We start from the raw sequence: 27,628 nt of genomic DNA, 5'->3' as shown, positions 1-27,628 counted from the left end.
CACTACTGCAAACGCACACATCATATGATCGCAAGAAATGGAAAATTATTAATGAATCAAATATTTCTGTGTTTCTTAAAGTCGTTATGTGCAACATCTCAGCCTGCTCCTGGCTTAGAATGACGTCTGTAGTCAACGCTGATCGGAAAATATCTCAATAACTTGATCAATACATTCGTCCTCCCATCACTGATATGTGCTACAAAGAAAAATGTACCCTTCCGGTTACCGGTCAACCCGCTCTACCTCCCGAGCTCCCGTCGCCCCTACTTCAGTCCCTTTTGCTCTAGCGTCGGTGCAGACCATACACAAGTCTGTCTCTCTAATCCCAACCGACAAACCCCCCCCCTCCCCCTCCCGCCCTCCACTCCGCCCACCGCCAGGTACGACCGCTACTGCGCCGACCACTACGGCGACGGCGTGTGCGACCGCAGCTGCAACAAGGAGGCGTGCGGCTGGGACGGCCTGGACTGCTCGGCCGACAAGCCGCCCCTGGTGGCGGACGGGACGCTGGTGATCGTGGTGCTGCTGCAGCCCGACGAGCTGCTGAAGGACATGCTGGGCTTCCTCCGCTCGCTGGGCACCCTGCTGCACACCAACCTGCGCGTGCGGCGGGACAAGGACCAGAACCCCATGGTGTTCCCCTACTACGGCCCCGAGGTGGGCCAGGAGGCGCGGCGGAGTCACGCCGGCCGCGCCAAGAGGGAGCTGGACCAGGAGGTCATCGGGTGAGCGGTGACCTCCTTGTTTTACAAAGAACATTTAAATGAATTGAACCTTGTGCAGTGTTCTCATGGCTCGGTCGCTGTCTCTCGCTCTCTCATGTCTCTCTCTCTCTCTCATGTCTCTCTCTCATGTCTCTCTCCTCTCTCATGTCTCTCTCTCGTGTCTCTCTCTCGTGTCTCCCTCTCATGTCTCTCTCCTCTCTCATGTCTCTCTCTCATGTCTCTCATGTCTCTCTCTCATGTCTCTTCTATGTCTCTCTCCTCTATCATGTCTCTCTCTCCTCTCTCTCATGTCTCATGTCTCTCCCTCTCATGTCTCTCATGTCCCTCTCTCATGTCTCTCCTATGTCCCTCATGTTGCTCTCTCATCTCTCTCTTATGTCTCTCCTATGTCCCTCATGTTGCTCTCTCATCCCTCTCTTATATCTCTCCTATGTCTCTCTCCTATGTCTCTCTCTAATGTCTCTCATGTCTCTCCTATGTCTCTCTCTTATGTCCCTCGCCCGGCCTGCAGCTCCAAGGTCTTCCTGGAGATCGATAACCGCGAGTGCGCCCAGAGCGAGGCCGACTGCTTCCTCCAGACGGAGCAGGCTGCCTCCTTCATCGCCGCCGAGCACCTGAGGGCGGAGCTTCCCTACCCCCTGGTGTCCGTCACCAGTAAGTACACGAGGCTCTGAGCTGACTGGACCATTGGGCCTAAAAGGAAATGTTGTTTGGTTCCGGTTTCCGACCGACCATTTCAATTTATATGCGACCCAAATAATTGTCTGAGCTTTAAAAAAATAAAAAAATAAAAAAAACGTTTTTGTTTTTTTTGATGCAAACTATAATTACGTTTTGGTACAGCACCTCTTCATTTTGTACGAGGATGAGCGAATTTTCTCGTTTTTAAATGAAAACAACCTAGAGTAGTAAATTAAAAATTATGGCTCTAAAGCAGAGCCCTTCTAACCAATCAGAGGCGAGAAAGGCGGTACTTACACCTACCATCCTACGAACAAAAGATTTGCTTTTGTTTTGTTTTAAACTGCCTCAGCGTTTTTTTATATTAGACGTGGTAAGTCTCTTGACTCCTCTCAGTATAGCGTTGTGTTGCCAACGAAAGATCCCATGATGCATTCTGTTTGCGTACAAGCCCTGTACAACATTATATTCATCATCCTCTTAAAAAATATAGATATTTTGTGTCTCGTTTTGTGTCCCCAATGTGTATTTGCCGATACTACTAGTCAATGTTGACCCTGTTTCCCTGTATGTTGTACCATTGCGCCATAGAACAAACCTCCTTTCTCTTTGTCCCCCAGCCGAACGGGAGGAAGTCTCCTCCAGCCACCTCCTGTTCTACATGGGCGGCGTGTGTGCGCTGATCGCCCTGTTGGTCCTCATGCTGGGGATGCTGGCGGCCAAGAGGAAGAGCAAACATGGCGTCCTCTGGCTCCCCGAGGGCTTCATGGCCAAGAAGGACGACAAGCGGAGGGAGCCCGTCGGACAGGACGACTTCGGCATGAAGTCAGTGGCCCTGGGAGCGGGTTCTAGGGCTGTGTTAGCGGGTTCTAGTGTGATGTTAGTGGGTTCTACTGCGTTGATAGTGGGTTCTAGTGTGTTAGTGGGTTCTAGGGCTGTGTTAGCGGGTTCTACTGCGATGTTAGTGGGTTCTAGTGCGTTGTTAGCGGGTTCTAGTGTGATGTTAGTGGGTTCTCATGCTGCGTTGTTAGGGGGTTCTAGTGCGTTGTTAGGGGGTTCTAGTGCATTGTTAGCGGGTTCTAGTGTGATGTTAGTGGGTTCTCATGCTGCGTTGTTAGGGGGTTCTAGTGCTGCGTTGTTAGGGGGTTCTAGTGCTGCGTTGTTAGGGGGTTCTAGTGCGTTGTTAGGGGGTTCTAGTGCTGCGTTGTTAGGGGGTTCTAGTGCTGCGTTGTTAGGGGGTTCTAGTGCGTTGTTAGGGGGTTCTAGTGCTGCGTTGTTAGGGGGTTCTAGTGCGTTGTTAGGGGGTTCTAGTGCGTTGTTAGGGGGTTCTAGTGCGTTGTTAGGGGGTTCTAGTGCGTTGTTAGTGGGTTCTAGTGCTGCGTTGTTAGGGGGTTCTAGTGCGTTGTTAGGGGGTTCTAGTGCTGCGTTGTTAGGGGGTTCTAGTGCGTTGTTAGGGGGTTCTAGTGCTGCGTTGTTAGGGGGTTCTAGTGCGTTGTTAGGGGGTTCTAGTGCGTTGTTAGGGGGTTCTAGTGCGTTGTTAGGGGGTTCTAGTGCTGCGTTGTTAGGGGGTTCTAGTGCTGCGTTGTTAGGGGGTTCTAGTGCGTTGTTAGGGGGTTCTAGTGCGTTGTTAGGGGGTTCTAGTGCGTTGTTAGGGGGTTCTAGTGCGTTGTTAGGGGGTTCTAGTGCGTTGTTAGGGGGTTCTAGTGCGTTGTTAGGGGGTTCTAGTGCTGCGTTGTTAGGGGGTTCTAGTGCGTTGTTAGGGGGTTCTCATGCTGCGTTGTTAGGGGGTTCTAGTGCGTTGTTAGGGGGTTCTAGTGCGTTGTTAGGGGGTTCTAGTGCGTTGTTAGGGGGTTCTAGTGCGTTGTTAGGGGGTTCTAGTGCGTTGTTAGGGGGTTCTAGTGCGTTGTTAGGGGGTTCTAGTGCGTTGTTAGGGGGTTCTAGTGCGTTGTTAGGGGGTTCTCATGCTGCGTTGTTAGGGGGTTCTAGTGCGTTGTTAGGGGGTTCTAGTGCGTTGTTAGGGGGTTCTAGTGCTGCGTTGTTAGGGGGTTCTAGTGCGTTGTTAGGGGGTTCTAGTATGTTGTTAGTGGGTTCTAGTGCTTTCAGTTCAGTCCAAAACATTAAGACATCGTTTATATTCAGGCTGTCACAGTAAAGTCACGTTCCAATCTTGGGGAAACCCAACGAGCGCCCCCACCACGGCCGCCCCCCCCCCCCCCCCGGCAAGATGAGATCGTCACTTTACTGGAATGCAGTCGAGCAGATCCGTGTCATTTATTATTATGCTATTGAGCAGATGGCGTTCTGCCAGAGCCATCAGGATCCATCGTGTCCTTGAAGAGCTTGAATGGAGCGAGACGTCCAGAACGTTGTGAAGCCAGCGATCTGCTGCCCTACCTTCAGCCTTCCCCTCACACCTCCTTCTTCTTCCCCTTCCTCTCCTCCTCCTCCTCCCTTCAGGAACTTTATCTCCCACGACGGACCCATGACGGATGGAGGCCAGGGACAGAGGTGGCTCGAAGACGTTCCTCCCAAGAGGCAACGGGTAAGTTGTCTGTCTCTCTGTCTGTCTGTCTACCTGCCTGTCTGTCTCTCAGTCCCTCTGTCTGTCTGCCTGTCTGTCTGTCTGTCTGTCTGTCTGTCTGTCTCTCAGTCCCTCTGTCTGTCTGTCTGTCTGTCTGTCTGTCTGTCTGTCTGTCTGTCTGTCTGTCTGTCTGTCTGTCTGTCTGTCTGTCTGTGTTCTTGTCTGTCTTCCTGTCTGTCTGTGTTCTTGTCTGTCTTCCTGTCTGCCCGTCCTGCTGTACTGTTTTGTGTAATAAGCTCCTCCCCCCCCCCCCCCCCCACAGACGCAGACAGAGGACAAGCCCCTCCTCCCGCTGCCGATGGACAGCGGCGTGGACCGGCGGGAGTGGACCCTGCAGCACCACAAGGCGGCCGACATCACCCTCACCCCCCCGCAGGCCGACCTGGACGCAGACTGCCTGGACGTCAACGTCAAAGGGCCAGGTGGGGGCGCCGTCCTCTCTTTAGCGCTTCACCGGGCGCCGGGTGGTCTCGGTCATCTCCAAGATCCTCCCTCGGTCACCCCCCTGATGCTGTACTATATACAGGGTTCATACGGTCATGAAAAACCTGGAAAAGTCATGGAATTTTAAAATGGCTATTTCCAGGCCTGGAAAAGTGCTTGAAAAAAAATTAAATCCCAAATGTTTTGGAGAAGTCATGGAAATTTGTTCTATTCATATTTTCATGTCATTCATTTACCTGGGATGAGCAAAATTGTGGGTTTCTTTGGTGACAAAGCATTTCACATTTCAAACATGGGAGAGGCGGCATTAACGAGCCATGCCAAAGGAAGCAAACATCAATGGTTTGGATTTCTCATTGTTAGTTTAAATACTACATTTGATCACTTTTTCATGTACACACCAGAAGTTTCTCAAAATGTTTAGTCATGGAAAAGTCATTGAAAAGTCATGGAAATCTATTGGTCAAAATGTGTATGAACCCTGTATATACTATATAGGCTCTATATTATCTATAACTATACCGTGACCCCCCCCCCAGACGGATACACCCCCCTGATGCTGTACTATATACTATATAGGCTCTATATTATCTATAACTATACCGTGACCCCCCCCCCAGACGGATACACCCCCCTGATGCTGGCCTCGCTCCGCACGGCGGGGGGTCTGGACTGCGGCCTCCACGCGGAGGAGGAGGAGGAGGAGGAGAGCGGGGGGGAGGAGCCGGGCCCCAGCGTGATCTCTGACCTCATCGGGCAGGGCGCCACTCTGCTGGCGCAGACGGACCGCACCGGGGAGACGGCGCTGCACCTCGCCGCGCGCTACGCCCGCGCCGACGCCGCCAAGAGGCTGCTGGACGCCGGCGCCGACGCCAACGCCCACGACAACATGGGCCGCACGCCGCTGCACGCCGCCGTGGCCGCCGACGCCCAGGGCGTGTTCCAGGTGGGCGTCTGATCCCGATCACCACCTGATCACAGCCCGATCAATACCCGATCACTACCAGATCAATACCAGATCACCACCCGATCAATACCAGATCACCACCCGATCACTACCAGATCAATACCAGATCACCACCCGATCACTACCAGATCAATACCAGATCAATACCAGATCACCACCCGATCACTACCAGATCAATACCAGATCAATACCAGATCAATACCAGATCACCACCCGATCACTACCAGATCAATACCAGATCAATACCAGATCAATACCAGATCACCACCCGATCACTACCAGATCACTACCAGATCACCACCCGATCACCACCCGATCACCGCCCGATCAATACTAGATCACCACCACCGCCCCGCCCCCCCTCCTCATGGCCGTGTGTTGCTCCGCACCCCCCCCCTCATGGCCGTGTGTTGCCCCGCCCCCTCCTCATGGCCGTGTGTTGCCCCGCCCCCCCTCCTCATGGCCGTGTGTTGCCCCGCCCCCCCTCCTCATGGCCGTGTGTTGCTCCGCCCCTCAGATCCTGATCCGTAACCGCGCCACCGAGCTCAACGCCCGCATGAACGACGGGACCACGCCCCTCACCCTGGCCGCCCGGCTGGCCGTGGAGGGCATGGTGGAGGAGCTGGTGCACTGCCACGCCGACATCAACGCCGTCGACGACCACGGTGAGTACACGCTTACCACGACCACGGTCAGAACACGCTAACCACGACCACGGTCAGAACACGCTAACCACGACCGCAACCGCGGTCAGTACACGCAAACCACGACCACGGTCAGTACACGCTAATGCCGACCAAGGTCAGTACACGCTAACCACGACCACGGTCAGAACACGCTAACCACGACAGAGTCAGTAGACGCTAACCACGACCACGGTCAGAACACGCTAACGCGACCAAGACCACGGTCAGAACACGCTAACCACGACCACGGTCAGTAGACGCTAACCACGACCACGGTCAGAACACGCTAACGCGACCACGGTCAGAACACGCTAACCACGACCACGGCCACGGGCGTCAAGGGCCCATTGAACCGCCCCGGATCAGTTGGCCCGTGCCGCCGTTATTGGAAAATCAGGATATGTTTTCTTGCCCATACTTCAGAAAAAAATATGTTTTTAATTGTTGGTAGGCTATGCCAACCGTGTATCTTTTAATAAAACCAGAGAAAAAAAAATGCCGTGGAACTTTTTAAAAACAAATCATTTCACGATTAATCAACAAAAAAAGAACCAACATACCGATCTAATGTTCCAATGCTCCTCCTCTACTTTCTAAGACCTATTCATGGAGAGATGGATGCCAATTCCATTTAAGACATTCTTAAAGATTTAGAGCTTCATTCCTTCCCTCATTCCAATTCCCGTCCATCCCATAATCACAGGCAAGTCTGCTCTGCACTGGGCGGCAGCGGTGAACAACGTGGAGGCCACCCTGGCGCTGCTGAAGAACGGAGCCAACCGGGACATGCAGGACAACAAGGTGGGTGGAGCCCCCATCCTCGGGGTCAGAGGTCGCCGGGGGTAGAGCGACCCCCCCCTCCGTGGGGTCAGAGGTCGTCGTGGGTAGAGCATTTGCGCTATAGAAGCGCAATTAATCTACGTACATTTTTTTAACGCGTTATTTTTTCTGAGATTAATGAATCAAAATTAACGCATTCATTTTCGATTAATTAATCTCAGAAAAAAAAAAACTTTAATTTGACAGCCCTAATGTATCTACTTTATATACGTGTACGTCAACCTGACGTCCCTCTGCTGCCGGCTGTGCCCCCCCCCCCCCAGGAGGAGACCCCCCTGTTCCTGGCGGCCCGCGAGGGGAGCTTCGAGGCGGCGCAGGTCCTCCTGGACCACTACTCCAACCGGGACATCACGGACCACCTGGACCGCCTGCCCCGCGACACGGCCCAGGAGCGCATGCACCACGACATCGTGCGGCTGCTGGACCAGTACAACCTGGTGCACAGCCCCCACAACGGGCCCCCCCACCTGGGCGGCGGCGGGGGCCACCCCTCCCTGGTGTGCGGGGCCAACGGCAACGCCTTCATCGGCATGCGGCCGGGGCCCCAGGGCAAGAAGAGCCGGAGGAGCGCCGGCGGCGCCAAGGTGGGCGGCGTGGGCCCCGGGGCCAAGGAGCTGAAGGACCCCAAGGCCAAGCGGAGGAAGAAGCCCACCGGCGGGGAGGGGCCCGGCGTGGGCGGGGCCGCCGGGGCCATGAACGGCGGGGGGCCGGCGGGGGCCACCGCCAACGCCCCCAAGGCGGCGGGCGGTCTCCCGGAGGCCTCCGTCACCATGTCCCCCGTGGACTCCCTGGAGTCTCCACACTCCTACACCGGGGACCCCCCGGGGGCCGTGGCCCCCGCGGCCCCCCCGCCCTCCTCCCTGCTGACCGGCCCGGGCGCCCCCCGCCCCCTGCTGCCCCCCGTCAGCCACATGCTGGGGCAGCAGCAGGCCTGGGTGCGCATGCCCAAGCAGAGCTACGGCGGCCACCTCTTCGGCCTGGTCCCCCACCCCATGACGGGGGCCCACCCGGGCATGGGCCAGCACTGCGGCCCGGGCGCCATGGGCGGCCCCATGAACGTGACCATGAGCCGGGAGCAGCTGCCCCCCATCGTCACCTTCCAGATGATGCCGGCGGGGCCCGGAGGGGGCCAGGCGGGCGGGCTGAAGGGCCCCCAGGGCGGCCCGGTGCAGCAGGCCCAGGGCGGGACACAGGGCCAGGGCCAGGGCCACCTGGGCCGGCCGCCGCACCAGGGCATGATGTACCAGCTCCCGGAGCAGGTGGCGCTGGGCCACGGCATGGGCCACGCCCTGCAGCGGCCCCACGGCCACGCCCTGGGCCACGGCCCCCACGGCATGGCGGAGAGCCAGCCGCGCCCGCTGCCGCCCTACCAGGCCCGGCACAGCCCGGTGGATAAGTACCCCACGCCGCCCTCCCAGCACGGCTACTCCACCGCCGGCTCCGACGGGACCACCCCGGGCCACCCGGCCCACCCGCCCAGCGAGCACCCGTACCTCACCCCGTCGCCCGAGTCCCCCGACCCCTGGTCCTCGTCCTCGCCCCACTCCAACTCAGACTGGTCCGACGTCACCACCAGCCCCACCCCGCTGGGGAACCCCCGCCACGCGCTCCCCTCCTCCCACCACACACACATTCCCGAGCAGGGCCAGCTGCTGCTGCAGCCGCCGGCCGCGCCCCCCGCCTCGCAGCCGGCGCAGAGGGGGGGCATGCAGGTGTTCGCCTAGGGTCAGGGGGGTCACACCCCCCCCCGACCCAGGAGGAGGAGGAGGAGGAGGAGGAGGAGGAGGAGGAGAGGAGGTGGAGGACGCCGGACTCTTCGTCTTTATGTAGTCCAAAAGAATACGACACTTCACTCGTCATGTTACTCATCTGTCTCCCGTTTTGAGACGTGTTCTGTTTTCATCTCTTTTTGTCGTCTGTCATTTATTGCACTTAAGAGTACTGTGTGTGTGTTTTTTATAGGGTTTTTGTTGAGTATCGTCTGTTAGAAAAATAAAGCTTCTGAATACCAAAAAAAAAAAACGAAGGTGATGTTCTGAGTCTTAACCGCGGTCGGGGGGGGGGGGGGGGGGGGCTTGGGGTCCCGGCTCGTCTGTGTTCGAGGCCCGCTCGGGCGCCCCACCGTGTCTCCCCAAGAGGAACAGAAGAAGAGCGGATCACGTCCCGCCGGTGAGGGTAAGAGCAGAAGGTCGGGGAAGGACCTGCGAGGACGGAGCATCCCGATCCCGGGTCACCTTTGGAGGGACGGTTCCCATGTTTTACAGGCTCCACGCTAGCCGTCAATGTCACGTTCTAGGTTCTAGGTCCTAGGGCTTGCCCTTACTAACTTCAGATTCAAAAAATGTATTTACCTGTTTGTTTTATTTGACATTGAATGTATCGCATTCAATGTTTCGTTCAAAAAGAAAAACTGCCTATCTGTTGTCGTCATTTTTCGTTTTTGATAAAAAGGGGGATTTTTTTTTTCAATATAAATATCTGTTGCATGTACAGAAATGCAAATTCAGAGAACGACAATGCAAATGTTCCCTTCTGCAGCCTGTGGTCTAAATAGCTTTGCTACAGCTGTGTGCCTTCATCCTAGAAACAACATTGTGTTCCATGCACTTGGGTATAGCCTCAATGTAGAGAGAAATTGCAACGCAAACATACAACTAGCCAGTGTCCAACCTTTGGAGACGCAAATACCTGCCGGCAATCTGTAACGGGCTTGAAAGACTTTATGCAAAAATCATATGTTAGTATTGCTACTTGCATTATAGTTTTGATGAGACCATTTCTTTTTTTTGCAGAATACAAATTAGTGGACAAACCAGTTGACGGTGAAATATTGGTTATTATAAACATTATGTAGTATGTTTGTCAATGTGTCTGCCTTACTACAATCAGTGTATCTGTGCCACTTTAATTGTTCTTTTGATTATAATTTTTTTCTACCAATGCCAGGGTGTGTAATTGTACAGTCGTTGATAACCGTACTATAGGGTGGATCGATCGGAGCGTCGCCTTGTCTCTCTGCCAGAGCCACAGACAATCATTTGCTCTAGTGTTAATCGTAATACAACAGCAATATGTCCAAGACCAAATCATATTAGTCGGCCATATTTTTATATTTTATTTGTTTAATTTTCCTTTGGAAACCAGCTTAAACGTTTAAATGGATTTATTTTCCATTGTAGTCTGTTGAATTGAAAGACTAATAAAACACACACACACACAAACACCTTTGTGTCAATGTTGTATTCCAACATTGACATGTTCTGTTTTACATGGTTGTTAAATCCACGATAATGTGTTACCGTGCCTGTGGAGCCTATTTCCACTCAATACTATGCATGGTAAAGTTTGTTACGCATGCATGTAAATAGTCTGTTTTATATTTTAATTGTATTTTCGTTCTGTTAACCATAAGTAGTTAATATTATATATGTGTGTATGTTTATACATGTATATGTGTATATGTATGTATATCTATATGTATATACATATATATGTATATGTGTATTAATTACATGAAGTAAGATTGGTCAAATGAGAAAGAACAAAAGCTGTCTGATGAAAATAAATGGAATCGTCACATACTCTCTGAAATAAAGTTTGGATCCTGTTAGACCCTCAAACTCGTCTTCTGGTGTTTTGTTTTGAAATGCAAAATTAAGTTTCATACCAGTATTGAATATCAGATTGAATAGTGGACGGTAGACAGAAAAAACGAAAAACATAGAAAAAAAGAAAGCCAAGATACATTTGTCGGCCAATACCGTCCCCGGCCTGATGGGGGCGGTACGCCGCAAGAGACCAAAGAAAATAACCACTACACGGAAGTCATTCGATCTGGTGGTCGCTTCCTTGATAAGTTCAGCCTTCTCTAAGAAGACACTTGCAACTAATCGCTAATATAAATGAAACATGCGAGAATTGAGCTAAAATGGGCTTAAATGTAGGAGCTTGTGCAGAGCTGTTTGTCGGCGTGAGGACGGACGGTTGAGGTACATGGACGCGGGCACTGGAGGGTCTGTTCTGACAGCTCTGTTGACATTGCAGTCACTATTTACATTGCAACCTCTTATCTGAAATAAAGGATACTAGGATACTGCTGTTCATCATACTACCCGATGCGGAGTCTTTAATGTTACGAAGTCGCCTGGCTGATCTGAAGCTGCTCTCAACAGGCTGTCTCTGGAAGTATCAAGAGAGGTGAGAGCATTCTGTTTCCTTCTTTCGTTACATCTTTATATCTTCACGTATCATAGTTAACAGCCAAAACGAATAAATCCAACCCCTTCTCTTCCCTGTATTTTTTCATCACTTATTTTTTTAATGTTCTCAGGCCTGACTACCGACTAGTGGACCATGGCGTCCCCCAGGCTGAAGTACCTGTCCCTGGGCGTTCTGGTGTTCCAGACCACGTCGCTGGTGCTCACCATGCGGTACTCCCGCACCCTGCAGGGGGACGGCCCGCGGTACCTGGCCTCCTCCGCCGTGGTGGTCGCAGAGCTGATGAAGATCGTGGCTTGTCTTCTGCTCGTCTTAAAGGAACACAGTAAGCAGAGTGAACGGTCTACAAATATGTCTTTATTTTTCCTTTTTTTTTTTATGTTGTAATCTTCCGGGTCGGAATAAGCATCATCAATACCCTAAAGTTGTTTAGTTTGAACATGATTTATTGTCCTGGTATGTTTTAGACTACAGCCTTCGAGCCCTCAACAGCATCCTTCGCCAGGAAATCCTCCACAAGCCCATAGACACCCTTAAACTGGCGGTTCCGTCCGGGATCTACACCCTGCAGAACAACCTGCTCTACGTGGCGTTGTCCAACCTCGACGCTGCCACCTACCAGGTAAAGTCACCACCGCCTCGGACCGGTGGAAGATTGCTAAACACTGGCAGTGAAAACATACATCTGCACGTGTGTCATGGATGGATAACTAGCTACTACTGGGGGCGATTTATAATCGAGTGGTTAGTTAGACATCTTCCTCTTCAGCGGACAGATGCGTGCCCACGCTCTACCTGAACTACTATGACCCGTACGCATCAGTGAGCAGATATGTCCCAACCCCAAGCTGCCCGTTAATGACACTTTACTTGGCAGCAGCAGTACAATCCCTCAGGCTGCTGCTCCGGCTCCACCGATACTCCCCGCCGCCTCAACACGTTCTCCCCCTGCGTTGTGGTTCTCCCCCAGGTGACGTACCAGCTGAAGATCCTCACCACGGCGCTGTTCTCGGTGTCCATGCTGGGGCGTCGGCTGGGCGTGTACCAGTGGCTCTCGCTGCTCATCCTCATGGCCGGCGTCGCTCTGGTCCAGGTACGACCCACAGGGGCACGCGGGATTGGGTGACACGGACCTGTGTCCACTATGAGGTTACTATGTTACCTCATAGTGGTACCATGAGGCCTAGTTAGGGCAATAAAGCTACAGGATGGATCTAGGGGCTAGGGCAGTGTTTCCCAAACTTTTTTTCTGGGGACCCATTTGTTTTAAATTACAAACCCAAATCACAATATGGCCTTATCTATAAAATCCTGAGAAGAACACATTTGTGCATAAATGAACATTCCTGAACGTTTTTACTGCCAATTCCGATTCCCCTTATGTATGAACTTAAACCAGCCATTCTGAAGACATGAATCACAACTTTGTTTAATGCACTTGCTATTGAAAACATAATACACGTATTAAATACTCGGCCCTAAATGAGACCAAATAAATGCATTTAGGCGGAGTTCACATCTCCTTGTTTTGGCTTCTCACAAGTTATTTCCTCTCACAATGTGCATTAGCCTTTCCACTAGATTCAATATTAGAAGTAAAATTATCAGAACAATACAAACATTCAGTACTATCAAAAACATGTTTCTTGTTGAAAGTTGTAAAAATGCTAATGTGTAAAAAAAGAAAGGAAGTACGTATTTTTTTGGCTACATTTATTTGGCGACCCAATTCAAATCTCCAGCGACCCACATGTGGCTCGCGACCCAGTCTTTGGGAAAGACTGGGCTAAGGGGATCGTGCTCCAGCCCAAAGGTTCTGGGTTTGATGCCCAATGTGAGGGGCGGACCCGAGGGCCACCCAGGTCGGCAGGAGGCCTCAGGGCCACCCGCTCCGTAAGGCCGTGCCGAGCTCACTGAAGTCCTTTTGGATAGAAGCCTCCGCTGGAAGGCTCACTAGTACATATTATCTACTGATTGGAAGCAGAAAGAATGTATCTGGTCTCATCTCTGGTCTAAATAATACCATTCCTTGGCAGCGAGTTGCAGCATTGCTTTCCTGATTCCCACGATGACGGATCTGTTCATGAGGGGAGGGAATCGGATACGTTTACAGTACGCCTCAAATCGAGTTCATGTTTATTTGCGACGCAGAGAAGCTAGCCGGATCCAGTTTCAGCACAGATCTTTGGGGTGACAAAGGGCTTTCTGGGTAATGGCTGAATGCTTCTCCTCCTGCTCCTCCGTGTTCCCAGTGGCCCTCGGAGACCCCAGGAGCCAAGGAGACGGAGGCCCCGGCGACGGGGTCCCAGTTTGTGGGCGTGGCGGCGGTGCTGGTGGCCTGCTGCTCCAGCGGCTTCGCGGGCGTCTACTTCGAGAAGATCCTGAAGGAGAGCAAGCAGAGCGTCTGGGTCCGCAACATCCAGCTAGGTCCGGGCCGGCCTTTGGCACTGCTGCGTAGGGGCCCCGTCTCTGGGGATCTGTCTCTGTCGTCCCTTATGCATGGGTCTCTGTGTCTCTGTCTCTGTGTCTCTGTCGTCCCTGATCTCTGGGGCTCTGTCTCTGGGTCCTGTAGTCCATGATCCCTCTCTCTGGGGATCTGTCTCTGGGTCCTGTAGTCCATGATCCCTCTCTCTGGGGCTCTGTCTCTGGGTCTCTGTGGTCCATGTTCCCTCTCTCTGGGTCCAGTAGTCCATGATCCCTCTCTCTGGGGCTCTGTCTCTGGGGCTCTGTGGTCCATGTTCCCTCTCTCTGGGTCCAGTAGTCCATGATCCCTCTCTCTGGGTCCTGTAGTCCATGATCCCTCTCTCTGGGTCTCTGTGGTCCCTTTTCCCTCTCTCTGGGTCTCTGTCTCGGTCATCCCTTATACATCTGTATAAGGGAGGGCATCTGTCTCTGTGTCTCTGTCTCTTGTCCCTGATCCCTCTCTCTGGGGCTCTGTCTGTCCGTTTGTCTCTGTGTGGTTCTGTCTTTCTGTGTCAGTCTCTCTCTGTGTCTTTTATCTCTCCCCGTCTCGTACCCTCTTTGTGTGGTTCTGTGTCTCTGTCTTTATCTCTTCCCATCTCACTCACTCACTCACTCACTCACTCACTCACTCACTCACTCACTCACTCACTCACTCACTCACTCACTCACTCACTCACTCGATTTATTTTTCTTTGCTGTCGTGACACAGCCAGCTCTCCCCAGGGGGTGGGAGAAGAATGTGGCTGCACTCTCTCTCACGCTTCATCGCAGTGCATCTATCCACTATCCAACAGTTACAGGATAGATGGATCCATAAGCATGCTCATTGTGGTAAACTGTGTCATCGTTTCAATCCTTTATCGAGTACAGGGACCGAATATTTGCTGATTTTGGCCTCTGAAATGCAAACATTTGGTTGCTTTTCTCACTTTCAGATCGTTCTAAAAATAGTCATTTCATATGGCTGCTTCGACAAAGCAAGCAAATTCATATATGACCATGCTTACATGTGATGTGAGCATGTGTCAATTTCTATGATATTTAAGAATAATTGTAATTCACAAAATTATTATAAAACAATTGACAATGTCATGGTGGTCCGCTGCTGCAAAAGGAACCGCCCCCTCATGTCCACGAGGGCCGACCTCCACAACGAGGTCGTGTTGTGGTCCGTGTGTCCTTCTGCCTCACCTTGAATGTGTTATCATTATTGCCGTACTGTAAAAGGGATGAGTAGGCATTAGCATCGCAGCCTGGCTGTGATCACAAACGCTGGTGCGCCTTTTCTCTGTGCTCTCGGAGAGCCAGCTCAGCTTTTTGTCGCCCCTCCGTGTCTTCAGAGATGAATGTCCCTGTCCAGTTTATTTTTATGTTGGTTTTTTTTTTTTATACCTGGGAGCCAGCGACTCGTGCGTTTTTGAAAGCTCTTGCGTGTGAAAGACCGTGACGTAGCACTGCGTGTTAGCGCAGGATTTCCAGAGCCTGCATCTGATATAATCAGAGTGTAGAAAATAATTGATATCATGTTATTTTCACTTCACTGGTTCATTAAAGTCAGAAAGTGCTTCCGAAATGCAGACATGCTGCATAACACCGGGAGAGAATGTACGTTTTAATGAATTTAGGTCGTTTTTGGGTAACAACAGCAGGTTGTGGCCCAAACGACACACACTGCAGAGTCGAGACTTTCTGTCTTAAAAAATGCGTCTTCATTCACTGGGAGACGACAATATTAGGTTCAATGTTCATGTTCTTCTGAAATCGGACGCAGCAAACGTAGGATTCTATCGCTCTGGGCCATATTTATATAGTTTAAAGATATGTGTTTAGTGAGTTTTTTTCAGTTTTGTGTGTCTGTGTGCGTCTGTCTGTGTGTAGGGTTGTTTGGCCTGGTGTTTGGGCTGTTTGGGATGCTGGCCTACGACGGTGAGCGTGTGAGCGAGTCCGGAATGTTCCAGGGGTACAACGGCATCACCTGGACCGTGGTGGCGCTGCAGGTAACGCTAATCGATGAATAATCGATCAATAACTCCTCAACAGGTCACAGGTCAATCTGTGACCTTTATGTTCACTTCGATGACTTCCCATTACTCTGAGTGCTCCGGCTCTCTTGTCGAACGTCAGGGTACGCCAAGACAACACGGGACGAGACGCCATGACAACGGGGAAAAGAAATGCAAACGCTGACCCAGAAATGTCCATTTGTAGTATGCAGTGTAACCAAGGGTAACCAAGTGACTCAGCCCAGCAGAGAGAAATACTATGTTCCCTGTTAAGAACTTCCACATCGCCGACACAGCTGCTATATACCATTTACATTTAGGGTATTTAGCAGACGCTTTTATCCAAAGCAGCTTACAATAAGTACATTTGTCAGAAGGAGAGCAATATATCTCGGTACAGTACAGGTACAGTAAGGATGTTCATAAAACTCAGTGCCAAGCACTAACAACCGCTAGGTTAACCCATCCCCTGTATACAACACAGATGACTAGGATAAGATGCTACACAACTAAGTACGATAACTAATACCCAGGTTGTGTACATTAGTTTCGCTTGTTCTATTCCAAGCGCGTCCCAAAGGCGTCTGGCGCTCCAGACCTCAGAGACGTGGACCATCTTTTAAAATATTGTTCTTCATGGATGGCCGCCCCCCCCCCCGTCCCGTTCCGACAGTGTCCCGGAGTAGGTCGTGGACCGGTGCCTGTTCCCATCTGGCCCGTGTGTGTGTTTGTTGTCCTCAGGCGCTGGGCGGTCTGGTCATCGCGGCGGTCATCAAGTACGCCGACAACATCCTGAAGGGCTTCGCCACCTCGCTGTCCATCATCCTCTCCACCCTCATCTCCTACTTCCTGCTGCAGGACTTTGACCCCACCAGGTACACACACACACACACACACACACACACACACACACACACACACACACACACACACACACACACACACACCCTGAGACACGCACGCATGCAGAAATGCAAATATTTACCTATGCAGACAGACCCTGATTGCGCACAGAGGAAAGAAAATGACACACCCAATAATGCTGGAGAAAAACACCTGCACTGACACACACGTACGTACTCACTCGCGAGCTCCTTCACTCACTAATTCAAAGGGAAAGACGCACACTCACCAATACAAAGACCCACGGAAAATATAAACACAACCTAACAAAATTCCATTCATGTAGTTCCACTCCATCCCACTCCTTGATCATCGTGCCTATGGAACTTTACCCTCCCCCACGTTCACACACTGAGCCTCCTCGTGTATCCATCGTATCGTACGCTTGGGCCACGCCCGTATCCCTCCAGCGCCATGCTGAGGTGGGTGTTGACGCGGTGTTTTCCTGTTCGCAGCGTCTTCTTCATGGGAGCATTGCTGGTTATCGCGGCCACCTTCCTGTACGGATACGAGGGGAAGACCGCACCCAACCCCAGCAGAGCATAGCGGACACGCGCACAGACACTCTCCAGAGGAACCGAAGGGCGTCCTACACTAGAAAATAGATACCAGAGAGAGGGAAAGGGAGGTCATAGGTCGTAGATGATGTCATCCACGTGGTTGAAAGTCTTTGGAGAGAGGGAGAGAGGGGGAGAGAGGGAGAGAGAGGGAGAGAGAGGGAGGGAGGGAGGGAGAGGGAGAGAGAGGGAGGGAGGGAGGGAGGGTGGGGGAGAGAGAGGGAGCGAGGGAGGGGGAGAGAGAGGGGGAGAGGGAGAGGGAGAGAGAGAGAGAGAGAGAGGGAGAGAGGGAGAGAGGGAGAGAGGGAGGGAGAGAGAGAGAGAGAGATATTAATTATTCCTTCAGCTGGGGGAGGGTTGACCACGAGTCTCCGAACACCAACAAGTGCCTTGGTGAGGAAGACCACCCATGGAGTGGAGGGGGAAGAAGAAGACGTGACCAAACTAGTTTCTTATGTCGACTCGGTCACCACCACTTGACTCGGACGATCTTTGAGCTGCTGGCTGCCGTGTGTGAAGAGACACGGGAGGACAATTTAATCCATGACTGAATGACTATTACAGTTACTTGTTGGACTGCAATTTCTTGTTACTGCCAAACCGGCGTGACCTGATCCAGGCATGTGGGCTGAACGGTTTCCCAGATGATGAGCGAGAGAAGGCTTCCTATTGGTGACTCTATCCTTCCCTGCAGTGTTGGAGCATCCAATAATGAGTAGTGTTTGTGTATCCCGTCCATGCCTGGTCCGAAGGATTGGAGAGGTGGTATTACGTTCTCATTTCTGTCTCTTGTGGCTGAGTATTCCTTTTAACGTTGATTTACGGAACCATGTTTTATTGTGGCCGGGCATTATGATGTACTAAATGTATTTCTTTTATTTAAAAAAAAAAAACATTTGTTTTCTCTCTCTTCCCCCCCCTACCATCCGACCTGGGTTTAATGTTGGCATTGTGTAACCAGTAAACAGTTACTCAAACAGAGAGCTAATATAAAGAGCTAACTGTTAGCCCATAGTATACTTGATTGTACTTTAATTTACTGTTTAATGGTGTCACGGAATGGGCAAAAATTATGTTTATGTTGATATGAAATATTTGATATAACATGGGATTATAAATGACTAGTGAGATGGTAGCGATAATCCAAAAGGTTATGTTGATTCAACTTTGTTTGATTTGAAAGTCTCGGAAATCATGAAATCAGTGGAGTGTTTTGAACCCGTCTGGGAGTGTGACGGGACTTCAAGGTGTTTTATTATGGTTATGTTACGAGAAGTATCTGAATGGTGGGATCTCCAAACTAGGTGAATGATTCGGAGTGTGTGTGTGTAACGTGTCGGTTTAGGTCAGGACCACGTATGTTTTAGTTTCTTGATAAATAAAGCGGGTATTGTGGACGACTATGTTTTCCAAGTGTTTGTGTGTGTGTGTGTGTGTGTGTGCCCCCCGATATTTTCTGTACACTGAAAGCACAATTTCATCTGTAATATGAACGTAGTCATATTTTGTCACACATTTCTTCACAGAATTGACTTTCTGTCCGATATATCTGTCCACCCTCTTTAGATGTTGAAACATCCGAGTACACGACAGCCTAAATGATGTCTGCAGACATGGGGTAGCTTACCGCCATTTAAAGTGTACCTGCATTCTCCAAATGATAAGAATAAGCTGACACCATCATCCTGGCCACATGGGTTTTTAGTTGTTTTTAATGTTTTTTAGAAAGACTGCATGCAAAGTTCAGCCAGTTCCCAACACATCCAGATCCGTCCCTTGTTTTTTATTTATTTTTTGTTATACAATCATAATGACGAGACCATCCACATACGTGTTACATTCCAGTCAGTCAGGTGAATCGATGTCCATGAATGAGTCGCTGCCGACACCTCTGTAAGCCCCGCCCATCCCGGCTACTCGGGCAGGCACATCTGTTACTTTAAGAGACACTTTGGTCGTCACGCAGGAACGACTCGCTGGAGATACAGACAACACCCAGGAAGGGGCAAAACAACAGATAAAAAAAATAAAAAAAGACATTTCCACCAACACCAAGGAGTCTAATGGCTATGGTCAAAAAACGGGTTTCCTTTTAATCATCCCATAATAGGCATTGACTTCAGTACCACGGTAACACATCGACTCACCTGCTTGAATTCACGCCTTCGCGTGACGTCACAAACCTAGCTCAAGAAAAGTTTTCTTTGTTTTTTTGGATAATTATTTTGGGATGCATTTAACGTGGTGTGGAGGTCCCTTCTGGTGATATGAAGTAACCGAACCACCGCCAGCATTACGTGCCATTGATATCTGACTCTTAGGTCAGGAGTCAGGACTGTGGTTGTGTGACTTGATATCCACAACTGTAGCAAAACACTAGATTCACCTGCATCCAACTATCTAATGCTTCGGGGCTTTTTATGTGAAGTAACAGGCAACAGCCCTTTGCATGAGCATGGCTCATATAAAACTACATAAGTTGTGTGTGTGTGTGTTGTGTGTGTGTGTGTGTGTGTGTGTGTGTGTGTGTGTGAGAGAGAGAGAGAGAGAGAAGAGAGAGAGAGAGAGAGAGAGAGAGAGAGAGAGAGAGAGAGAGAGAGAGAGAGAGGAGAGAGAGAGAGAGAGAGAGAGAGAGAGAGGAGAGAGAAGAGAGAGAGAGAGAGAGAGAGAGAGAGAGAGAGAGAGAGAGAGAGAGAGAGAGAGAGAGTGCGTGCGTGTGTGTATGTTTGTGTTGGAAGGCATGGATGGTTTGCACCTGGGTCGTTTAATGATTACTCCCACAGTCTATCTTACGTCATTGCTTTCGAGGGTCCTAACCACATTTCAGCGTGAGCACCCCCTACCGGCTCACTGAGGGCGGTGCTATCTAGAAACACAACTGAGACCCCCTCGACCGTTCAACTGTACTGAATCAATGTGATTGAAAAAAATAGAGTTTGAGCGGAACTCCATTTTGGCTGATTTTTTTTTTTTTTCTTCACATGAAAGGCTTTTTGCAGAAAAAAGACAGTTAGAAAATGTCATACTGTTAGTATAATTCTGACAAGGCCCAAAATACCTTACACGCCACTTAAAGTGAATGCTGTTCCCTTAGAACACCATCTTTGTTTTTCGTTCAAAGCTTTTAGGGGTAAATATTGAAACCAGTTACCTCCCCCCCAACCCAGCCTTCGACAGGCCGTCAATTTGAGGACTTATAAAATCACTGGATAGGATTAGTCTCGCAAAGGGAATGTTTTTTTTTCTACAAAGTTGTCATCAATGTGTTTTTTTTTCCACCGCTGGCAGAAAGAAAATTCCCCAGAGAGAATAACAATCACGTTTTTTAGACGTCCAGTTAAAAGTTTCATGATCAAATGCTTTGCAAAGCCATCTGATGAATCCCCCTAAACGTGCACGTTTTGTGCAGATGATCAAAGCAAAGCCGTATGTCGCTTCCCTCTAAACGCGATAACAAAGGCTCCAGCTTCTGCTCTAGGTTTTCTGCAGAAGTCCTCGTGGTGTGTGTCGTGGATGGAGCGGTAATACTATATGGAGGCAGAATGGTGTGGCAGAGCAGCAAGTCAAAGACCTGCCATCAGGCCCTGTTATAGGCTGAGATGAGCTATAAAGACATACGCCCACGTATACATAGATCTATGTCCACGCGCACACACATACATACATACATACATACATACACACACACACACACACACACACGCTCACACACACATGCATACACACATACACATTCACAAACACACACACATTCACACACATACACAAACACACACATACACACAAACACACACACACACACACATTCATTCACACACACGCAAAAATACAATTCTTCATACGACTGTTTTAAGTCCCATCGACAAGCTATACCTTGGCTGACACACATCTCAGTCTTGTGTGGCAACACATTCGGCACACTGCGTTCCCTGTGCAGTCGAGAGCAGGCCGGTATTCCACGTCATTAAGGCTGAAGAATCTCACTGATTATTTCTGTTTTTGTTCTTGTTTTGTAGGCTTGATTGTTAAAGTCTGGAGCCTGTCAGAGGGGGACCAGAGCGGTGGTTGTTGTTCGGGCCTGCTACAGGTTTGCATGGCAACCAACGAGGACTGTTTCTGACGGGACACAAACACTGGGCGGGCCGGGCGAGGTCGGGGTAAAGTCCCCCCCCCCCCCCCCAGACAGCCGTAGAAGAGGAGCCAGATGTCCTTCCTGGGAGCCAGAGGAGTGGAAGGCAGCGACGACGGGGGGAGTAAGGCGAGCGTCTCCCCAGAGACGGGACCCCCGGGGAGGGGGGGGGGGGGTGGAGCCCACCCAGCACTGCTCAACACGCAGGTTTTAACCGTGTTTGTGTGTTTGTGTGTTTGTGTGTTTGTGTGTTTGTGTGTTTGTGTGTTCCGGCCCACTGTTCCCCCCCCCCCTTCCCGCTGCTGGTCGTCCCGCTCCCGGGTCGCAGCGTTCCACGACGCCCCGCGTCCCGGTGTGAGTCTAACGTCACGGCCCGGTGAGATCCCCTCAGTTCCTCCTCCCCCCCCCCCCCCCCCCCCACCCCCACCCCCAGACCCCCCCCCCCCCCCCCCCCACGGCGCTACTTGGGAGGGATGACCACGAGGGGGGGGCCCCCGGCGAGGCCGCCACATCAGCACCTGGGCGTCGTTGGCGTTGGGCCGGCCCATGGCGTTGGGGGGGACGGGCTCCATGCGGGTGAGCAGGCGGGGCTGGTCCTGGTGCGGCCGGCCCGCCAGCCGCGCCCGGCAGCCCAGCGGCAGGGCGGGGTCCACCAGCACGTCCACGCGCATGCGCCACTTGACGGTGCGCAGCAGGATCTTCTCGCGGGACGTGGTGTTTGAGCGCCACCAGCCAGGTGGTGAAGCTCTGGTCGCGCGTGATGCCCGTGAGCAGCGGCGTGTTGGACTCGCTGACCGGCACCGCCCAGGTCACGCTGGGGTAGAAGTTGTCGTTCATGCTGACCACGAAGCGGGAGGGCTTGGAGGTGGGGCCCACCAGCGTCACCGTCTCCGTGGTGTTGCCGTACCAGGGGTAGCTCACGCCGTCCGAGTCGCTGATGGCCCGCACACGGCCCTCCCGCAGCTCCGGCAGCTCCCAGCTCGACCTGCGGCGGCGGGGGGGGGAGAGGGGCATTGTGGGTAAGACACAGGCCAGGGGAGAGGAGAGGGCATTGTGGGTAAGACACAGGCCAGGGGAGAGGAGAGGGCATTGTGGGTAAGACACAGGCCAGGGGAGAGGAGAGGGGCATTGTGGGTAAGACACAGGCCAGGGGAGAGGAGAGGGGCATTGTGGGTAAGACACAGGCCAGGGGAGAGGAGAGGGGCATTGTGGGTAAGACGGAGGCCAGGGGAGAGGAGAGGAGCATTGTGGGTAAGACACAGGCCAGGGAGAGGAGAGGGGCATTGTGGGTAAGACACAGGCCAGGGGAGAGGAGAGGGGCATTGTGGGTAAGACACAGGCCAGGGGAGAGGAGAGGGGCATTGTGGGTAAGACACAGGCCAGGGGAGAGGAGAGGGGCATTGTGGGTAAGACGGAGACCAGGGAGAGGAGAGGAGCATTGTGGGTAGACGGAGGCCAAGCGAGAGGAGAGGGGGATTGTGGGTAAGACACGCAAGAGTTGGGTTTTTTAACTGTTGTTTAAGAGGGATACACGTTGCAGACATATGGCAGCCATGTCAACGGCATGCATGGACCATGCTGTGTGTGTGTGTGTGTGTGTGTGTGTGTGTGTGTGTGTGTGGTGTGTGTGTGTGTGTGTGGTGTGTGTGTGTGTGTGTGTGTGTGTGTGTGTGGGTGTGTGTGTGTGTGTGTGTGTGTGGTGTGCAGACTGTACTGAGGATAGTGTCAGGGGGGTCCACTGAGTGTGTGTGGATTATCGACCTCTCTTGTGAGCCAGATCATTACTATCGTTATCTGGTAGATAATAACAGGGGACACCCATCTGGTAGCACCCATGAGCTTAAGCTTTTCCTTCTCGCCTTCCTCAGCGAATTGACACGCTAATTAGCACACACGCACGCACGCACGCACACACGCCTCACTGAACCCTGCGTCTCATTGCATATGTCCACAACCTGGTTGTAGGCCAATGTGACTGAAGTTGTCAGTTGGAGCAGTAGAGTCGGCTAGTGAATCGGTGTCCACATAAATCGGATATCTTGTATGATAGCAGAAATAACATGGGCGGTTGTCAGAAATAACATGCCCCCCCCCCCCCCCCCAACCCACCCACCCCCACGCCCCATGGGTCCAGTGAGTGTTGGAGCACAGCTCCAACCGTTGCTGGGCTCATCTATAGCTGGCTCGCTATTTTGATGCCAAAGTCACAGGAACAGAATCTGTCGGTGGGCGTTTTGAATCCAGGAAGCAGACAACAGAGTTAACCTGCTGGTCGCGCTACGTGCACACGGAGTGAGAGCGAGCCCGTGGGAACGGAAACATGAGCGGTCCAGCACGGTTCACCGTGCACGGAGAGACCGTGTCACCGTGCACGGAGAGACCGTGTCACCGTGCACGGAGAGACCGTGTCACCGTGCACGATGCATGCATGCATACGAACCGTCACACCCTGACGGTGACCACACGAGATGTTGACACCCGCCGTAGAAATTACACACACGAGAAAAACGCTCGTTGGCTTCGTCTATAGTGGACTGGAATAGAGAGATGGGGATGAGGGGCGGGGCGGGGGGGGGGGGGGGATGTACTTACATGCCAACGTCTCCATAGGTATTGTAGAATTCCATCTGGGTGCATGCCTGTATCCAGCCCACCACCCAAGTCTCGTTGCGGGGAATGGGAGGCATGACGATCCGCGCGGAGGCTTTGAAGTAAGGCGTCTTGTATCGAAGCACTATCGGCGAGTTCTCCTCGATGATGGTCGGACAGTGGTCGATGGTCGCGGACAGGTCGTACACGATGATGTTCTCCCGTTTGATTCGTGACTTACAGGCTATGCTCTGGATGCAACCCATGGTTTTGCAAGAAAGCGGACCGAGGCGAGTGACCCAGTGAACCGGGTGGCCTGGGCGAGACCACGGTGGAGTTGGGGCTAGACTGATCGCAATCTTACGTGGACGTGCATCTGAGATTAAAAAAAAATGAAGCAAATGTCAACTCTCCATCAGCTCAGGGTTTTTTGTTTTTTACCCCACGATGGCAACAATATTCTAAGTTTCAGAGTAGGCCCGTGGGGGAGGAGGGGTCGGGGTTCAGGGTGGATATTGTGGGGCTCACAGACCTCAGACAGTAGAGGAGGCTGTGGGGGTCTTTTTGCCACTATCCATCACCATAGACCAGGGGACCAGAGGAACCAGGACCTCCAGCTGAGGGCTCCTCTCCGCGCCGCTGTTTGGATCCACGTGTCCGTCTGTCTCTAGAGCTCCGATCCTTTTCTTCCTGCCCCGAGCGGTCATGTCACCAGGCGGCGGTGGTCGGCGGCCACGGGGCTGCAGTGGCGTGCGGAACGCGGTTCCCTCACACGGGCTGCTGTTCCTGCTGATTTGGAACTAAACAGACGAAGGCTACTGGAGGTCTGGCTGCATGTGGTCATCCGTCTCGAGGCGGAAGAAAATAAAAAAAATACCAGATACACAGAGGCTGACAGCTAATGCATATCTGGTGAGAATTAGCTTCCTCTCTTGCAGAGTTGGACGACACCAGGCGGTTGCACGATGAGCGAATAGGGGGCTATTGAGTTCCACACGAGAGACGGAGGGATCGATTCATGTCTGCGTCCGCACTGTGCATGATCGACACACGGGAACGAAACCACCCGGAAAATATTGACACAGTAACCCCAAAAAAGTGGACTACAGTAAGCGGCATCTTCTCATCTTCGTCCAGCCGTGTGACCGAGTGTCGCTGTTCAGCCTCCGTGGTGCTGAAGATGTTGAACGGACCAATGGGCTGCAGAGGAAGATGGTCCGCGTGGGAGTGTCCACGTCTTTACAGCATCGTACAGTAGCTTAGCCTTGAGAGCTACTTTATTTCCGTCGGCATAATGTTTACTCAACATAATCAGTAGGAAGCTATGGGCGACTCTAGTCTTTTAATGCACCATGCGTGACATATGATTTATGTTGTTGGATTGTTCAATGCATCCTCAACAGGTAGAACTGTTAACAGCTCCTGCTTAGGAGGCTCTGACGGGTTATGCATTAACATATTGCAGTAAGCCTGAATCCTGAATTAAACCATTCTGCTTCGAGTTGGGGAGACTCATTGAATTGGCTAGAAGCCACAAATAAATGTCAGCATAACAAATTAAATAAAACAATAAAATATTGTTTTTAATACGTCCAGCTAAAGACTAGAAGAGTTAAACATTGTAGATAACATCCAACAATGTTGGATAACAATGATCAGAGTTTTCTAATGCGAGTTGCGGATGTCAGACATTTCTACTATAGCTGCGCTTTTATTTTGAAAGAGCGCCTCCTTGCCGTTTCCGGGTGGGAGGGTAGCGCAGTCAGCTGAATCATGCTCGGAAATATTGATAACAAGCTTCTGTTCTAAGACTTTTTTCTGTTGTAAAAATCCACTCGGTATATCTTCCTTCCACTAGCACCATGGTGAGTGGCTGGTTTTGTGTGTTTGTGTTGTGTACGTGTTGTGTACTTCTGCACACAACTCACATGTGTGATGCTAGCGTTAGCTAGGGGCTACTAGCCTCACTTATTGTGGGGACTGTTTTGGCTCAACTGATTGTGTAGAGATAGAAAACAATTAATGTCTGGGTAAAAGTAGCACTTTTCGAGATACTCGAAAAGTGTGAATTGAACTCTGTTTGGCGATATTAAACATATTTTATGAGGATCAGATCAACATACTGGTAGATCTGATCTATTGGTTTAGTGTCATCTGTCAAGCCCGGTGGTTCAGTTCACTCCTGATATTAGTTTGGTATCGTGTGAGTGAATGGGTTCGGATCCCATAAGAGCGGAGTCATCTGCCCTACAGGAACACAAATATGACAGATTTAGTCGTTTGTTCATCTGTTATTATCTTTCTCTCTCCAGGTACCTACAGACTTTAAAGCCGTGATCAGGCGATTCTACGCCCTCCAAACAGAGCGAATAGAGGCGTACAGGCTCTTTGAGGAGTAAGTCGCTTGTTCAAAGAAGCTAGGCATACAGGGATCCTAGGTTTAAGCACATTCAAGGAGTCAACCAGTTCATAAATTGACCAATGAATAACAAATTTGCGCTTTTAATTAATAATTAAAAGTATTATAATTAATAATATCAATAATACTGTGTGCGTGTGTGTGTGTGTTTTTGCATCGACTGTCTCTGTGTGTGTCCAGGGGCCATGAGGCGTACTTGCGGACCGGGCCCCAGTACGACTTTGACCACTACAGGCAGCTGGTCCACGAGATCACGCAGGCCTTCCTGGGCATCTCCTCGGAGGTGCTGCGCATCAAGGAGCAGCTCCAGGGAGAGCTGCGGCGGCCGGACCTCGCGGAGCACATCGACGCGCTGCAGCACAAGGAGAAGCAGAAGCTGGACCTGGTGAGAGCAGCTCTACTCACCCTGTCATAGTAGCTCTGTACTCATCCTGTCATAGCAGCTCTACTCATCCAGTCATAGTAGCTCTACTCATCCTGTCATAGTAGCTCTACTCATCCAGTCATAGTAGCTCTACTCATCCTGTCATAGTAGCTCTACTCATCCAGTCATAGTAGCTCTACTCATCCTGTCATAGCAGCTCTACTCATCCTGTCATAGCAGCTCTACTCATCCTGTCATAGCAGCTCTACTCATCCTGTCATAGTAACGCTCTACTCATCCTGTCATAGCAGCCTTCTACTCATCCTGTCATAGCAGTGCTCTACTCATCCTTTCATAGCAGCTCTCTACTCATCATTCATAGCAGCTCTCTACTCATCCTTTCATAGCAAGCTCTCTACTCATCCTGTCATAGCAGCTCTCTACTCATCCTGTCATAGCAGCGCTCTACTCATCCTGTCATAGTGTTGCACGTTTTACTAGGATTAATGGCGTTGTTAAGTGGTAGCATTTTCCTAACATCAATATTGCTTTTGGTCAAATAATTATAATGTACGTATTTCTGAGCGGAATCTATTGTGAGCTTATTCAACTGAACGTACTGTCCTCATCATTCTGGTTTTGATAAGTGAGTCCATTTGTTCTAAAAGCTGTTCATGCAGCACTTACGTAATCCAATTATTGTAAGTCACTTTGGAAATAAGTGTCTGCTAAATGACTCAATGTTAAAGATCGGGGTTGGATCATTTGAGAAAGTAGTGATGATTGAATGGCAATAATAAATCCACGACCATGCGCGACTTATCGTTTCACCACAAGGTGGCAGAGTTCCGGTGGAAAAGCATTGCTTCCTATCGCTAGGATGGCTAACATATCAAAATGATTCCCCTGTGGGGGTTTTATAAATGTTGTTGTTTTCTGGTTTACATGACATTGGTTTCCTACTTATTTTTGCCCGGCTAAACCCCGACAGCTAAGCAAAAAAGGCAATTTCTTCTTTTTTTGCTCATAATGTTAGTCTTTGAGGTCTGGCCTCTT

The 27,628-nt window shown here is 51.1% G+C and overlaps 4 protein-coding genes and 1 long non-coding RNA gene across 5 annotated transcripts in view; 4 read left to right on the top strand and 1 right to left on the bottom strand.

Annotated features, from left to right (window-relative positions):
• notch2 (notch receptor 2) overlaps window positions 1-10,547 on the top strand; it is a 39,879-nt gene extending 29,332 nt beyond the window's left edge. Inside the window, 10 exon segments of the mRNA XM_060067587.1 lie at window positions 384-728; window positions 1,240-1,382; window positions 2,030-2,234; window positions 3,867-3,951; window positions 4,259-4,412; window positions 5,055-5,380; window positions 5,919-6,066; window positions 6,791-6,888; window positions 7,191-9,230; window positions 9,333-10,547. Of these exon segments, the coding sequence (XP_059923570.1) occupies window positions 384-728; window positions 1,240-1,382; window positions 2,030-2,234; window positions 3,867-3,951; window positions 4,259-4,412; window positions 5,055-5,380; window positions 5,919-6,066; window positions 6,791-6,888; window positions 7,191-8,651 (2,965 nt within the window). The 3' untranslated portion in view covers window positions 8,652-9,230; window positions 9,333-10,547.
• LOC132469602 (uncharacterized) lies at window positions 2,649-3,626 on the top strand. Its single transcript, XR_009528442.1, has 2 exons — window positions 2,649-2,792; window positions 3,513-3,626. It is a non-coding gene; the product is annotated as an uncharacterized LOC132469602 (long non-coding RNA).
• A 165-nt stretch (window positions 10,548-10,712) lies between the features above and the next one.
• slc35a3a (solute carrier family 35 member A3a) lies at window positions 10,713-17,096 on the top strand. Its single transcript, XM_060067586.1, has 8 exons — window positions 10,713-11,124; window positions 11,258-11,470; window positions 11,613-11,767; window positions 12,116-12,238; window positions 13,398-13,572; window positions 15,487-15,605; window positions 16,353-16,486; window positions 16,970-17,096. Exons 2-8 carry the CDS (start codon window positions 11,281-11,283, stop codon window positions 17,058-17,060), a joined length of 987 nt encoding a protein of 328 aa, XP_059923569.1. The 5' UTR covers window positions 10,713-11,124; window positions 11,258-11,280; the 3' UTR covers window positions 17,061-17,096.
• A 4,564-nt stretch (window positions 17,097-21,660) lies between these two features.
• fam78bb (family with sequence similarity 78 member Bb) lies at window positions 21,661-25,336 on the bottom strand. Its single transcript, XM_060067185.1, is given in 4 exon segments — window positions 21,661-21,693; window positions 21,695-21,919; window positions 21,921-22,185; window positions 23,793-25,336. Coding segments are annotated over 4 exon segments (786 nt in total). The 5' UTR covers window positions 24,056-25,336.
• A 161-nt stretch (window positions 25,337-25,497) lies between these two features.
• Window positions 25,498-26,638, top strand: rex1bd (required for excision 1-B domain containing). Its single transcript, XM_060067186.1, has 3 exons — window positions 25,498-25,654; window positions 26,102-26,184; window positions 26,389-26,638. Exons 1-3 carry the CDS (start codon window positions 25,652-25,654, stop codon window positions 26,621-26,623), a joined length of 321 nt encoding a protein of 106 aa, XP_059923169.1. The 5' UTR covers window positions 25,498-25,651; the 3' UTR covers window positions 26,624-26,638.
• Window positions 26,639-27,628: the final 990 nt, after the last annotated feature.

Source organism: Gadus macrocephalus, chromosome 12 (assembly GCF_031168955.1).
Source record: "Gadus macrocephalus chromosome 12, ASM3116895v1".
Classification (NCBI taxonomy): Eukaryota; Metazoa; Chordata; class Actinopteri; order Gadiformes; family Gadidae; genus Gadus; species Gadus macrocephalus.
Note: the sequence above shows the minus strand (reverse complement) of the source record. Positions and strands in the feature narration are given on the sequence as shown.

Bases quoted from the DNA above. Each gene is read 5' to 3' on its own strand.
- rex1bd (XM_060067186.1), top strand. The intron at 26,185-26,388 runs GTAAGTCGCTTG...GTGTGTGTCCAG, and splicing joins GCGTACAGGCTCTTTGAGGA to GGGCCATGAGGCGTACTTGC.
- slc35a3a (XM_060067586.1), top strand. From the start codon at position 11,281: ATGGCGTCCCCCAGGCTGAAGTACCTGTCCCTGGGCGTTCTGGTGTTC. The intron at 11,471-11,612 runs GTAAGCAGAGTG...GGTATGTTTTAG, and splicing joins GCTCGTCTTAAAGGAACACA to ACTACAGCCTTCGAGCCCTC. The intron at 11,768-12,115 runs GTAAAGTCACCA...GTTCTCCCCCAG, and splicing joins TCGACGCTGCCACCTACCAG to GTGACGTACCAGCTGAAGAT.